We start from the raw sequence: 14,217 nt of genomic DNA on the forward strand, positions 1-14,217 counted from the left end.
ACGTATTGGTATTTCAACATAAAACAAGGCGTTCTATCCTGACGCAGTTCTTCCAATGTTGTGAAAATATCGTTATGTACAAAAATAAAAGACAGGGGGAAAATCATGATAAAAATAACAAATCGAAGAAAATCTCATCATCAGCCAAATCAAAGAACTACTTACCTCGACTGTGCTTTAGGATCAATCAAGAAAACCACCCAAACATAGATTGCAAGACGAATTGCAATTATGAAAAAAAAATCGTGTTACCCACCAAATCAGGGAAATAAAAATGCACTGTCGCGTGTCTGTACCTCTTACGACGCGGAAAAAATGAGCCAATGCTAAAATCCGATCTCTCTAGATCTCTCTGGATCTCTCCACACACAAGCATACATACGGACTATGCGAAGCAGATTATGGTGTACACCCGCACCCGCGCGGGGAGTCCACACCCCCACTCGGTTACTGAACTTCTGTCAGAGAATCGTCGACCTTGAGCAGGTCTTCGACGGTGGCCCGATGGCGAATGGCGGCGTCGTCAGCAGGTGCCGCGCCGCTAGCGACGGCAGCCGCCGCAACGGGTGCCTCCTTGCCAGCCGGCGCGCCGGGCGCCGGCTCGAACCGCTTGCGCACGGCCCTGATCATCTTGAAGAACCAGTGGACATTGAGCGAGTTGAGCGTGAGGTTGCTCGTGACGTAGAGCACAAAGAGCCACAACGGGATGGGGCCTCCTTTGTTTCCGGCCACGGCGCGCACGGACGGGTCGTTGAGAGCGCTGGGGTTGGCGACCCACGCCGGCGTCGGGCCGTCCCACAGGGCGTTCCACATGTCGTGGTAGACCCAGAGGGACATGTAGTTGCCGTAGACAAGGCGGCAGGAGAAAAACATGCCGAGCAGGGCCATGCCGTTGTAGAACTGGGCGCGCGAGCCGGTCATGCCCAGTTTGTCAAAGAACCAGTGCAAGTTGAGGAAGGGCGTGGATAGCTCGTAGAGGATGAAGACAGGGCCGTAGTAGTTGAGGAAGGGGCGGAAGCCAAACGAAAACACGGCGAGGGCGCTGACGGCGTGGGCGAGCAGGCCGGGGCCAAAGACGTCAAAGTTGAGCACGGTAATGACCAGGTCCCAGACAAAGTAGCCGCAAGCCAGGGCGGAGACCATGGCGGGCGTGCCCATGTAGCCGTAGACGCGCTCCTTCCAGTTGTGCTGCATGTTCTTGCGCTCCTGGTCGACAAACATGCACCAGAGGGCGAGGGCGTTGATGAGGAGGCTCTGGACCATGGAGACGACGTGGCTGTCCCAGTTGGCCTTTTTCGCGCGGTTCATGGGCTTGTAGATGGTGGGGAAATAGTAGCTGGACAGGACGGGCGAGACGACGACCTGCACAAAGGTATAGAAGAGGGCGGCAAGGACAACCTCGTGGACGTGCAGCGGCAGGGTGTCGAAGCCGAGCGTGTCGGCCAAGGGCTGGACGGCCCGGCTAAGGCCCGGGATCTGGGGGATGGGGAAGACGTCCTTCATGGTGGCGGAGGGACGCGGGACTTACGAAACCGAGTGTTAGTCGCAACGGCAAGAATTCAGCAAGAGCTGCTAAAGGATGGACAGGATGGACTAGAAGGGACATGTAGGTAGGATGACCACGAGGCCGTGAAATGGGCCAGACTTTCATGTTATATGAGAGTTTGTCCAGAGGCTGCAGGCAGCCGCCGGGTCCCATGACAGGTATGGCAGATGTAGAGGAGAGGGAGGCAGGGGGTGAACGTGTGTAAACGCTTAGCCTGCAGGAGGGAAATGGTTGGGTGTGATGTGATGCTTCGTTGAATTTGTTTTGAAGAAAAATAAAGTATTACAAAAAAGAATCATGAAAGAGATGGAGAGAACACGAACCTGACGAGTGGATGAAGCGTTAAAAGAGACACCCGGGAGAACAGAGACGGTACAAGAAGCCAACAAGGCTCTACGACGGACGAAGCAACCGTCTTCCGCTCTCAAGGCCGTGATACGCAGCTTGAAATTGAAGCTGTCGTCGAGGAGGAGAGTGGAAGGATGAAAACTAGGCGGCGCCAAGGGGCTGCATAGCAGAAGTGGCAGACAATAAAAGAGATGTAGGAAGGCACCAGCACGAGAGGATGAAAGGAGAGCCAAAGTCTGGAGGGGGGGCCTCCAGTCCGGATGCGAGTTGACGGTGGGAGGCAGCAAAGGCAGCAAAGGCAGCAAAAGAGGCACAAGGATGCAGGTTGGTTGGTGAGCGCACAAGACAGGTGCTGAGCAGGTCCCAGGGTGGGGAAGCTTGGGTTTGTTGGGGAAGGGCTAGAACGCTAGAGCAGGGTATTAGTGGGCTGCGACTATCTTATCGCAGTTTTGGTTGCACACAGTCCGTAGTTCAGGGGCGGTTTGTTAGGTCCGTTGGGCGGCCGCCGCAATGTACTGTTTGTACTGGCTGTCCAGCGGGGAGGTACTTACACCTTGTGTCTTCAGGTGCCGAGGCACGGGACGAGGCCAGGCATGCGACCACTGAACGCGACAGGCTGGCTCACTGTGGCTCAGGTGGGCTGTGGCGCCTGACTCGCGCTAACGTCCCACGACAACAGCATTGTCCACTTTGAAGGCATTCCCACGTCTCGAATGACGACACACAACCCACACAACCACCCACACCGGCCATGGCCGACCTTCTCTACGACCTACTGGCGACGGCGCCAGCTCCCTCCCCCTCCTCCCCCTCAGAACCACAGACGCAACCGTCGTCGGGATTCGGTCCGCCTGACCACGATGCCCTCTCGTATCTCGCGACGCTGGCAACACGGCCGCTGTCGTCGCTGCAGTCCGAAGAGCCCCTGAGGCTGGCCCAATCGGCACACTCGCTGCAGCTGGCTCTCCAGGGCCTCGCGAAGAAGTCCTACCAGCCGGTGCTCGAGTCGGCGAAGCGCCATGCTGCGCTGCGCACCGCCGTGCCCCAGCTTGCCGCCAGCACCGCCGAGCTTCGCAAGGCCATCCCTTCGCTGGACGACGAGGCTCTGCGGTTCTCGACGACATACCGCGCGGGGAAGACAACGGCAACAACTGGGGTCGCCGAGAGTGCTGCACACAAAACGGGGGCCAAGGGCAGCACCAAGGGCGCCAAGGGCGCCAAGGGCGACGTGCTCGCCCGTCGACGCCAGGCCCTCTTGCTGTCACGCAACGTCGAGCGGCTCGTCGATGTGCTGGAACTGCCGCCGCTCCTGGCCTCGTCGGTGGCTGCTGTGCCGGTCAACTACGCGTCGGCCCTCGACCTCAACGGCCACATCCGCCGCCTGCACGCCCTCTTCCCCGACTCGCCGCTGGTCCGGTCTGTCGCGAGCGAGGCCGACGAGTCCATGCGGGCGACGGCCGCGAGCCTGGTCCTGTCCCTCAAAGCGCCGGGTCTGAAGCTCGCGGCGTCGCTGCGGACCATCAGCTGGCTGCGCCGCGTGCTGCCCGACCTCGAAGCGGCGGCCGCCGCCGTCACATCCGAGTCTACGCAGGCATTGGCGCAGTCCGTGGCACATTCAGCGGCGCCAGGCCCGGGCGCCGCCGCGCGCTCGCACCACGACGCGGCGGCACAAGAACGGGCCCTCGGCGCCGTGTTCCTCGTGTGCCGGCTCGCCACGCTCACGACCACGCTGGACGCGCTGGCGCCGTTGCGCGAGCTGGCCGACCAGGAACAGGCACGGCAAAAGACGATTGGCTCGGCGAATGCCTGGTCGGGCGGCCAGCAGACGGAGCGGTACCTCAAGCGCTACATTGAGATTTTCCGCGAGCAGAGCTTTGCCATTGTGTCCATGTTCCGGAGCGTGTTTCCGACAGCCACAGCCTCCGGGACACCATCAACAAGAGAGGAGGACGGGGATGCAGATGGCACCAGTCGTGGCAGCAACAGCACAATCAATGGCAAGATGCAAAGGACGAGCGAGCACAATGGGGACCACGGCAGCCACGGCGACCCTCTCGAAACACCCGATCCCCTCGAGGCAGTACCGCCCGCCCTCGCGACGTTCCCCTTGCACCTCGTCGACATGCTGCTCGAGACCCTGCGGCAGTACCTCCCCGCCGTGCGCGACCAGGCGTCGCGCGACAGCCTGCTGACTCAGGTCCTGTACTGCGCGGGCAGCCTAGGCCGCCTGGGCGGCGACTTTGGCCTCTTTTTGGCCACGCTCGATGTGGGCGACGACGCCGAGGCTGAGTGGGTGGAGGTGGTGCGCCGGCACAGGCAGCTCGCTGGGCGGCTGGAGTCGATTGTTGGCGATCCTCGCGAGAAGCGGTGACGCGCATGAAGGTGTTTACTGGTCGCTTGCCTTGCCACAGGAATGACAGCATAGGGGTACTAGAAAGAGGTGTCAAAGCCTCGCTCAAATGAATAATGAGAATTGCATTGTTGCATATACAAGTGAGAGCAGTAGAGGTGTTGTGCTGATGCGGCAATGTGCGCTGACTATATCGCACTTTGATTTTATACACTAACGAGCACGACAGACGTGATATCATCATATATTTTGCCCCTTGTCGTCGTTGATTTGTGTGCGGATTTAGGATGCATTACAGTAACGGACGAGGCCGTCGTGGAGGAGCTGGCAGGTTCCCTAGAAGCCAATGATCTTAGTAGACTACTAACACTAAGAAATAGGCTGGGACACCACTGGGGAGACCCCATAAGCCCAGCCAAATGATGCTGGCTCACCGCCTTTATTTCGCGGCAGAAAAAGTCTGGGAACTGGTAGCGGCAGAAACTTTTTTTGCTTTTGCTGTAGTAGCAGACAGCCTCCTCAATTATCACGGGCAAAAGGACATCTGGTTTGATTTTTTATTTTTATTTTTTTACCTATAAATTCGCCGCATAATTCCTCGAAATCATACGCATATTCACGATGGTCAAGGACAAGAAGGCAAAGGCTCCGGCCGCTGAGTCTGCGCCGAGGAAATCAAGCAGAATCTCCGAGCAGGTGGTGAAGCGCAAAGGTTGGTTCAAGAGGATGGAAGGCGGCGACGACCAGGTGATCTGGAGCTTTGGGATACACCGATTGCTGACATCAATTCTTCTACAGCCAACGAGGAAGTCTCGTCCCCAGCCACGAAGAAGCGCAAGGCCGTTGAGGAACCCGTGAAGAAGGCCAAGACGACGACGCCCGCCAAGACGAACAAGAAGAAGGCCGCTGCCGCTGCCGAGACAGAAGACGGCGAGGAGGACAAGGAGAACGACACCGAGCAGACAAATGTGGCTGTGGAGGACGATGCTACGACAAAAGCCCTAGTGAAGGAGATTGACGGCGACGACGAGGACGAGGACGACGATGCGGCCAAGGGCGGCGCCAGCCTGTTCCAGCCCGGCCAGGACGTCGGCAAGGCACCCGCAGCGGCCGTGAAGAAGGCTGCCCAGGTCAAGGCCAGCAAGGCCAAGAAGACGGACGGCAAGGAGGACAAGGGGACCAAGACACAGAACGGCACAGTGGCTGCCACCTCGACAGACGCCAACGGCGCCGAATTTGGCGGCGTCGTCTACGTCGGCCGCATCCCCCACGGCTTCTTTGAGCACGAGATGCGCAGCTACTTTAGCCAGTTTGGCGACATCCGCCGGCTGCGCCTGTCGCGCAACCGCAAGACGGGTGCCAGCAAGCACTACGCCTTTATCGAGTTTGCGGAGCGCGACGTCGCCGACATTGTCGCCAAGACCATGGACAACTACCTGCTGTTCGGCCACCTGCTGCGCTGCAGCGTCGTCCCCGCCGAGCGCATCCCCGCCAATCTCTTCAAGGGCGCCAACCGCCGCTTCAAGGCCGTGCCCTGGAACCGCATGGCCGGCCGCAAGCTGGCCCAGCCCAAGCCGGAGGACGCATGGACGGACAAGATTGGCCGCGAGGCCAAGCGCCGTGCCGAGCGCGCTGCGCTGCTCGAGAGCAAGCTCGGCTACTCGTATGCGGGCCCGACGCTGAAGACGACGGACACGGTCGCGGCGCCAGCGGCTGACGAGGCGGTAGAGGAGAAGCCGGAGAAGACGGAGAAGACAGAGGAGACGACGGCGACCAAGACACTGGAGGCGCCCGAGGCCGCCGAGGACCCGGTTGCCGCCATCTCCAAGGCACCAGCAAAGGGCAAGAAGGGCAAGGCGAAGAAGGTCGCTGCGTGACGATGCGACGAAACGAGAGAGAAGAGAGAGCAGAGGTACAGAACAACAGCATGCCTTTTTGGGTTTTTGGGAGTTTAGATTTGTTCATGTCTTCATAGTTTCTTTTTGCACCTGTTGAATTGTTAATGGCCCATGCTTCTGCTTTCCCAGCACTGAACGTTGTCTCGTCGCGACACAGTGTTAAATTGCCTGTCTTCGTCCACATCGGCGGCTTTGCACCGCACATGTCCATCACGACGGACGGAACACACAACACAGAACAGGAATGTACGCCCAAAGCGAACCTCGCACGTCCACGTAAAGAGACTCTGTGCGAGGATTATAAAGGGCGCTGGTGGTCTCTTCTCCTTCGTCCTCACCGAAAAGATCTTTTCCAGCAAAATACCGCCCTGAAGTGAGCCATGGCCAAAAGCAAAAGCGAACAGCATCCGGGGCCATCACTCCAGTGGGAAAGCAAGTATCCTCCCGGCGCAATTTTGCGACCACGCGAGAGGGTGTGCATGCCTTGGGGTTGACAAAGTGTTCAGTTTTGAAGAGAAAGGAGAAGAAAAAGTTCCTAAAAAAGTTCTGGAGGTTCTTTGCCAAAGAAAGTCGTTTGGGTGTAGAATAGTGGATCCAAGCCTACAGAATACACGCTGCATCGGTACATGGCTTAAGTACATACTGCAGATACGAAGTTCGTGGCGACAGAAGAACCCAAACTACCGCCCAGCTTTACGAGGCAGCCAAAAAAGGTAACTGCCGGGTGCCCAGGCCGTCTGTCGTTTTGCGTCTAGATTATATTGTGTTGTTTGCAACCAAACATCAGAAACAGCGACGACAAATGTCGAGACATGCAGAGCCGAGAGTACTTCCAAGAAGCTAATATCGCTGTAGACGACAGAGGCCCAGCCCGCTAATAGGGCGAGGCCACAAGACCCAGCTAGGGCATCGTTTTGGGCTTACGTGGTAGCGGACTCGGGCCCAAAATGTGGTGCCACGGGTGTCCCGAAGACGCTGAGAAGCGAGAAAAACAGGAAAGCGCGAGACAGGCCGCGCCTGCTGCCAGGATGCGTGGGTCGCTTCTGCGACCAAACTGCGCAACGCTGCACCAGCGCTCGTTTACGCCCATTCGCGCCTTCCATTCCACTCGGCATCCCTCCTCTTTCCTCTTTCCTCTTCCACCCTGTCATATCCCTTTTTCAAACCAACTTCGCTCGCAGACTGCAGTCCTTTCCACATCTCCGAATACTCTCCGAATGCCACACAAACATTGCACGCAAAAGACGTCATCATCAAGCGCCCCGTCATACTGTCCGGCTCCGACCTCGAGCCCTATCTCCAACGACCTAGTCTGCCCACCATTGCGTCCCCGCCGACTGCAACAGATTAAAATACGACGCGACAAGCACCCCCAAAACGAGCCAATCGCCGCCACTAGACGAAGGGGGGAAGCCAACGCCAGCAAAGCCAATGCAGCTGCGGAGGGCGGAGCTTGCCTTGGACTCCGTGTAATACATGCTGCACGCGAATACACCTGGCCTTTCCCTCATCGTATATATCGACTACCTTTTGATCCCTTCGTGCACGACCCACGTTCGTCTTTCTGCGCGCCCATTTGCCCTCTGAGCCCCCTCCAGAGGAGCTCTCCCCCTCCAGCACCATGACGTTCTTTGCAAGATCATTACCACTGTTGGCACCTCAAAACGACAGCGCCCCGTCAACAGGTTTGTCCTTCTCCCCTCGCTCATTTGCTCGTGGAGCATACTGCGCCTCGCTGCTTCGCGATATTTGTGACACTTTGATCTAACCAGCTAACGCTTCGCCCGTTCACCCTGTTAGGTGCTAAGAAGAAGAATAAGAAGAAGAAGTCCGCGGCGGCCAAGGCCAGTGCTGCGCCGGTCGCTGCTACGGATGCATCCCCGACAGAACCAACTGGCCCTGCAGCTTCTACCGAAGAGCCCGAGACACAAAATGGTGCCGACCGCGACGACGCTGGCGAGGTTGTAGACGAACTTTCAAAAAACGATGCAGCAGTGGTAGGTTCCTTGCCTCTTGATCCCTGTTACTGGCCTCTTCGAGATTGCTCCAGCCAACCCGAGAGGCCATACATGGACCGCCCTTTGCTAACCGCCATTGGACGCAGCAGAAGCCCGACATTGACACCGAAACACCTGCAGACATAACGACGCCGCCCAGCCCGACAAAACCGTCGACCAACGGGGAGGACGGTGGCAACGGCCACACTCGGAGCGGCTCGACGGCCAACGGCCACGCGGTACCATTCCACTCAAAGACCGACATAACCGACGCCGAGAGTACCGCGATTGACAAGGACGGCGATAAGGACACCTCCACTGCCAGCCGCAACGGTGATCAGTCCTCCAACTCAGCAGCAACATCAGCACCATCCTCACCCACCACCACTGTGTCCAAGGCCACAAGCACAACCCCGCGCGCCGCCACGACGCTGAACGACGGCCCCGAGGGCGAGTCGGACCCCGCTGAGCTAGAACGGCTACGACAGCAGGTGGCAGAGCTTCAAAAGGCGCAAGAGTCCCACGAGGAGGAAACGAAAAAGCTGCGGTCCGACCTTGAGGAGATCGAGGCTCAGCGCGACGCAGCAGACAGCCGTTACGATGATCTCGTGACCCGGGTTGAGAAGCTCAAAGAGAACATTAGCTCCCGGTTCCTGCGCGACAAGGAGGAGCTGGAGGAGAACCGAGAACGCATCGAGGAGCTCGAGGCAGAAAACGAGCGCCTGCTGCAAGCCAAAGCCAACGCCGAGGCGTCCACAGCCGCTGCCGCCAACGAGGTGGCGCGACTGCAACGCGAACTAGACGTCATTGATAACGAGCATGACCGCGAGCAGGAAGAGATCCGGAACCGCACCCATCTGTCGCAGCAAAACTGGCAGCGCGAGAAAAAGGAGCTGATGCAGCAACTGGAAAACCTGCAAAAGGAACTGATCAATACCAGAGAGGGTATGAACGACTGGGAGGTCATCGCACTCGAAGAGCGCAACCGAACCACCTTGCTGGAAAGCAAGGCGTCTGATCTGGAAGAGCAGGTCGGCGTCTTGCGTGAACAGTACGAGCGAGCCGCCGAGGACCGCGATGCACAGGCCGCTACTGTCGAGAGCCTGCAGCGCTCCCTGGAGGATCTCCAGAACGCACGCCGGCACGAGCTGCGCGAGATGGTCCAGGAATCGGAGGCCAAGCTTGATGCGGCCGAAACACGCGCACAAAAGGCCGAGAAAGCGGCCGCAGAGGCCAATGAAGAGGCCGAGGAGCTTCGGACAAAGCTTGCGCATGCCTCTACCATGGAGGTCGAGCTGAAGGAAAAGACGGCCGCTCTTGCGAAACTGCGGCACGAGTCGCTGGGTCTGAACGAACACCTCATCAGGGCTCTCCGCTTCATCAAAAAAATGAAGCCAGAAGAGGCCGTGGAGCAGTATGTCACCCTGCTTCCGTACGCGTACGCCCCTTTATTGATCCAATCTCTTTGTTGCTAACAAAACGTCTAGGCAAGTGATGACCAACCTCTTGCTTCAATTCCTGCAGATTGACCGCTCGGACCCCAAGAAGTTCCAGGTGCTGCAGGTCATTGCCGGCATGCTCCATTGGACAGACGACGAAAAGGAAAGGGCCGGTCTCGCGCGGCCGGGTACGTCGAGCAGCTCGCTGCGGCTGCCGGCCTCTCCGTTTGGGCGAACACCGAGCACACCGTCCTTGAACACCGAGTTCCAATTGGAATCCTCGTCGCTGTCCGGGCCGCCCCCGACCAACAAGTCCCTCAGCACCATGTTCAAGGCATTTTTGGAAGAGAGCGTCAACGAGACGTCTGCGCCGCCCGTTTCGGCGGACGACCCTTTGTTGACGGCACTGCTAAACACGCGGCCGGCGGGCTCACGATCGACCGACACGAAGGCATCGAACAGCATTTCGTCGGGGACGCAAGCGTCTGACGCTGGGCCGTCTCCTGCGGGACCGTCTGGTGCAGGGTCGCTTGGTGCAGGGGCGCCCGAGAAGACTGATGCCGCATAATAAATATGAACATCTGACGCTGGCAGACGCGCGCACAACAACAGAAAAAGGACGCGGTGTGTTGACCTCGTTTCTCAACTCTATAAATAGGAAGCTCGTTTGTATGGCGCGTGTACTTTTTGCCTGTGTTTTTGTTTTTCCTCCCCCTTTCCTAAAAGATGGATGTCAGGGCGAACCTCTTATTTGCTGGACTTTGGGGCATGTACACTGTTTCCTCACAGACGGAAGCCACCGATGTGAGAAGATAAAAAGACGCATGGGGCCAGGAGTTTTTTTTTTTTGTTTTCATTTTTATGTTTGTATTTTCTTGCGGGCATAATTATTTTTTCTATTTTCTTCATTCTTTTTTGGTTGGCCCTTGTTCACGGCACGTTCGTTAGTCTCCCTGCTGTGGCCATAAAGAATTCTGCCGGTGAGTCTAAAAGAATTATATTTCGTAACCGCTTCCTATCCCAGCTGCACGTACCTAGAGCCGATATCCTGTTAATATGAAAGCTGATTGGGGGACGGATTTGTTAACGAGACGAAAACATGGCACGTTTCTTTGTGAATGCTCACGATTCAACGTTCACTGTGGTGACGATGGCTTTCGTGAGACTAGCACATTCCATAGTCCCCTCATGGCTGCCGGTTACCGCATTCTTCAGGACACATTTTTAAATCCAGATATCACATGCCACATTCACAGTTCTGAGTAAGGGTATGTTTCAATGAAAGTGAAAGAATCCAATATGCTTTCCCAAAACGAAGGAAGGCTGACTCGGGTCTTGTTGTATATTGGTACAATGCTAATTAAAGTAGTGTTACAGTTTTGCTTGCCTTTTGTTTGCATACTCTTTCGAGATGGCAGAAAAACAAAAGAAGCAAAAGAAAAAGAACGGCGAGGCAGAGCGTCGAAAGAACCATTTCTTGCTCTCTCTGAACGCACACCGTCCCTATGACGGCATTTCATCTGTTCGCCCACAAGCCTCCACCATTGCCCCGGGGTATCTATTAATTGGTAGTTGGTGACTTTGTCTCCATCCTCGTCCTCGTCCCTCTCCAGAGACGAGGACGTCGGATAGGGAGAACGTCGAGTGTTTGCTGGTGGTGTCCTAATCCAGCAGAGGAACAACACAATGAAAGTATTAAAAAAAGGAAAATCATGGCGGCCCCGAAGAATGCCTGCCGTAGAGAGAAAGAGTGCTGCTAAAAATGAAAAGAGATAAGGAAATATGTCCAAAAGAAATGAGGATGACGTGGCAGTATATTGTGTAAACAGCGGATATGCAAAAATGCAGGAAAATATGCTGTGTATAGGAGCTTTTTTTTGACAAGAAACAAAATGCTGAATCGAATCTTCGCTTTACAAACGAATGCCGAGAATGATGCGATGTATGTAGAAGGTGTAGAGATGTTGAGGGCGATGTTGGGTGGTTGTTATTTGGAATGTTTGTATTACACGGCCATGGCAATGGCGGCCACAATGCAGACGACCGAGACGTAGACGCCGCCGCTCTCGAGCTGATCCGCGGGCGACGTCACAGCCGTCGACTTGGGTGCAGGCGCACCGGACGACTCGGCCACCGCTGTGCCGGCGGTCTCGTGACCACTCAGGCCCGGCAGCGATGCGCTGTTCCCACTGCCGCCGCCGGACGGCGACGTAGTGGTGGCCGGCGCGCTCGAGGCGACGCCCGACGCACTGCCACCACCAGACGACGAGCCGCCCGAGGTGTTGCCGCTGCTGCTGCCGCTGCCGCTGCCGCTGGGGGATGGCGCGGTCTGGGAGGCGGTGCTGCCCGACGAGGCCACCATGGAGGCGGGGGCGTTGATGGCCTGGGTGGCAAAGCCGATTCGGCTCTGGTCAATATCGAAGACGGCGTAGACGTTCTTGATAAAGAGGTCGCCCAGCAGCCAGGCATTGGCGACGACGGCATGACCGTAAATGTTGCTCGTGCAGCGGCCGCTGCTGTCGGAGGCAGCCGCCATCCAGTCCTTGCTGGAGATGCTGTAGGCCACACCGGAAAAGTAGACGGTCAGGGGCTGGTTGGAGGTGCACGGCACCGTGTAGGTGACGCCGCCGTCGGAGCTGCTGGCACCCGGGATCTGCTTGTGCAGGGCGGCCACGTCGTCGGCGGGGCCGAACACGTAGGTGGTGCCTGTGTCAATGTACGCGAGGCGGCCCGTGATGCCGGCCTTGCCGCCGTTGTAGCCCACATCGTCCATGGGAATGGCCCAGTCACCGCCGCCAGACGAGGACACGGGCGTATAGGAGAGGCTGCCCGTGTACTTGTCTGGGTTGGTGGCGCCAAAGATAATCTCACCGTTGTTGGTACCGCCGTCGACCTCCCGCCACAGGGCGACACCGAAAACGTTGGCCGTCAGCGTCTTGGCGGCCAGGACCGTCTTCCAAAAGTTGTCGGTAGCGCCCTCGCTCAAACTCAGGCCCAGGATGCCGTCAAACGGGAAGTGCGTAAAGTCGCCCGAGGTCGTGTTGGCGATGCCAAAGGACATGGTCAGACTAAGAGCAGGCGTGATGGTGACAGTGTCGCTGGCCAGGTTGCCGGCCACGGTACCGGAGCCGTAGGCGATGGAAAAGGTCTTGCTCGACGTCTGCAGCGTCTTGGAGTCGGCGGCGCCGAATTCGTTGTGCAAAGCGCAGGCCGGGGTCTTGCAGTCGGAGCCCATAACCCACGTCGTGCCGGCGCCTGTGTCGAGCAGCATCCACAGGGGCGTCTGGGCGGACCCGAACTCGGCCTTGATGAAGTACGAAAAATCGGTGCCGTCTTGGTCGATGCCCACGGCGTTGGAGGCGGACGGGGCGGTGGCGGTGACGACATCAAAGTTGTTGGCTCGCTTCACGGCAGCAAAGTCCGCATTGTCGTCGGATGCCGTTGTTGTTGTTGCTGTTGCTGTTGCTGGTGTGCGTGCCTCGAGGGCCTGCTCCGCGGCAGGGGCGTACTTGCGGGCGAGGCGGTGGGCCACACGCTCCACTCTTGCCTTGAGTGGCTCGTGTCTCTCGATCTGGAAGGAGCGTTAGCAGGCGTGCCGGTACGGCCATGCACGGCCAAAAAGGGAAGGCACGAGAACAAGAAGAAACAAAGAAGGAGGAAAGCGCTCAAACTCTGCAGCTCCACAAAAGGAAGTAACGGAGCAACAGAACATACCCGGCGGTGTGCTGCTGCCCTCCGGCCAATCTTGAAGGTCAGGCTGTCAGCCGCCTTGGCCGGCAGAGACCGGCGGGCATCGTTTGCGGTGGCGTCTTTGACGACAGTCGACGAGAGCTGGGCTTTGCAAAGCTCATTGTCGTCGGCACAGACGGATGGCGGGAACCAAGGGAAGAAGGCATGAACCGTCGTTATCCATAGGATCAATGGCAGCAGAGCTGCACTGCCCAGCATGATGGGCGGACGGTTTGTGAGTTAACGGGGGCCGGTCCTCCCTTGTCGCCCGTCGTCTCGCTCCTGTTGCAAGTCGGGAAGCTGTCGTTGCGCCGTTTTCGATCGATGGGGTAGAGAGCAAGTGCATCCACTGAAGGAGACTTGCTGCGTGCACAAATCCGCTGGTCCAGGAAAGATCGTTGGTCGTTATTATTGCTGCTGAGGGTTCCAGACGCTCAGGCTCGGTATTGGTAATGAAACTTGAAAGACGGTATTAAATGCAAGCGGATGCTTAAAAAAAACGAGAACCCGGGAAACGATAATCGAAAAACCAAGACAGGCAAAGCAGACTAAACAAAAAAGCAGAACTGGCGGTTATCCAATGGGGTATTACTGCTCCGATGTTGTGTTTCCGGCTCGAGCGTGCGTGAGTGATGTTTTGTTCCACAAGACAACCGTCGAAACCGGTTGCAGAGGTTATGGAGGAGGACTGAGGAAGGGGGAGAGAGGGAAGCAGAAAGCGGACAGAGGAAAAGGAAAAGGAAAGAGAAACACAAACGAGGTGTTTGTGGCAGAAATCAAAACGGAGAGCCAGAAGAACAGGCGGAGGAGAGGATTAAGACTGGAAAGAGGAAAGAGACGAGTGGGAGACAAAAGGAGGAATGGGGCAGAGTGGAGTGGTAGGGAGGTGGAGTTGCGTTGTCGTTGCGTG

At 57.4% G+C, this 14,217-nt stretch overlaps 6 protein-coding genes across 6 annotated transcripts; 4 read left to right on the forward strand and 2 right to left on the reverse strand.

Annotated features, from left to right (window-relative positions):
- Positions 1–447: 447 nt before the first annotated feature.
- SPSK_01836 (uncharacterized protein) lies at positions 448–1,503 on the reverse strand (the record flags this gene model as incomplete). The annotated part of the gene is made up of 1 exon (XM_016728736.1): positions 448–1,503. The coding sequence occupies one exon, from the start codon at positions 1,501–1,503 to the stop codon at positions 448–450; it is 1,056 nt and encodes a 351-aa protein (XP_016589613.1).
- A 1,142-nt stretch (positions 1,504–2,645) lies between these two features.
- Positions 2,646–4,265, forward strand: SPSK_01658 (dor1-like family protein; the record flags this gene model as incomplete). The annotated part of the gene is made up of 1 exon (XM_016728565.1): positions 2,646–4,265. One exon carries the CDS (start codon positions 2,646–2,648, stop codon positions 4,263–4,265), a length of 1,620 nt encoding a protein of 539 aa, XP_016589614.1.
- A 600-nt stretch (positions 4,266–4,865) lies between these two features.
- On the forward strand, positions 4,866–6,121 carry SPSK_01775 (nucleolar protein 15; the record flags this gene model as incomplete). Its single annotated transcript, XM_016728679.1, has 2 exons — positions 4,866–4,956; positions 5,043–6,121. 2 exons carry the CDS (start codon positions 4,866–4,868, stop codon positions 6,119–6,121), a joined length of 1,170 nt encoding a protein of 389 aa, XP_016589615.1.
- Positions 6,122–6,246: 125 nt separating this feature from the next.
- On the forward strand, positions 6,247–6,519 carry SPSK_02084 (uncharacterized protein; the record flags this gene model as incomplete). Its single annotated transcript, XM_016728978.1, has 1 exon — positions 6,247–6,519. One exon carries the CDS (start codon positions 6,247–6,249, stop codon positions 6,517–6,519), a length of 273 nt encoding a protein of 90 aa, XP_016589616.1.
- Positions 6,520–7,089: 570 nt separating this feature from the next.
- On the forward strand, positions 7,090–10,146 carry SPSK_01425 (golgi family matrix protein; the record flags this gene model as incomplete). Its single annotated transcript, XM_016728339.1, has 4 exons — positions 7,090–7,611; positions 7,915–8,139; positions 8,193–9,577; positions 9,627–10,146. The coding sequence occupies 4 exons, from the start codon at positions 7,090–7,092 to the stop codon at positions 10,144–10,146; spliced, it is 2,652 nt and encodes an 883-aa protein (XP_016589617.1).
- Positions 10,147–11,583: 1,437 nt separating this feature from the next.
- SPSK_01559 (aspartic-type endopeptidase ctsD) lies at positions 11,584–13,526 on the reverse strand (the record flags this gene model as incomplete). The annotated part of the gene is made up of 2 exons (XM_016728468.1): positions 11,584–13,149; positions 13,293–13,526. 2 exons carry the CDS (start codon positions 13,524–13,526, stop codon positions 11,584–11,586), a joined length of 1,800 nt encoding a protein of 599 aa, XP_016589618.1.
- Positions 13,527–14,217: the final 691 nt, after the last annotated feature.

The sequence above is a fragment of the Sporothrix schenckii genome (assembly GCF_000961545.1).
Source record: "Sporothrix schenckii 1099-18 chromosome Unknown Cont42, whole genome shotgun sequence".
Taxonomy (NCBI): domain Eukaryota; kingdom Fungi; phylum Ascomycota; class Sordariomycetes; order Ophiostomatales; family Ophiostomataceae; genus Sporothrix; species Sporothrix schenckii.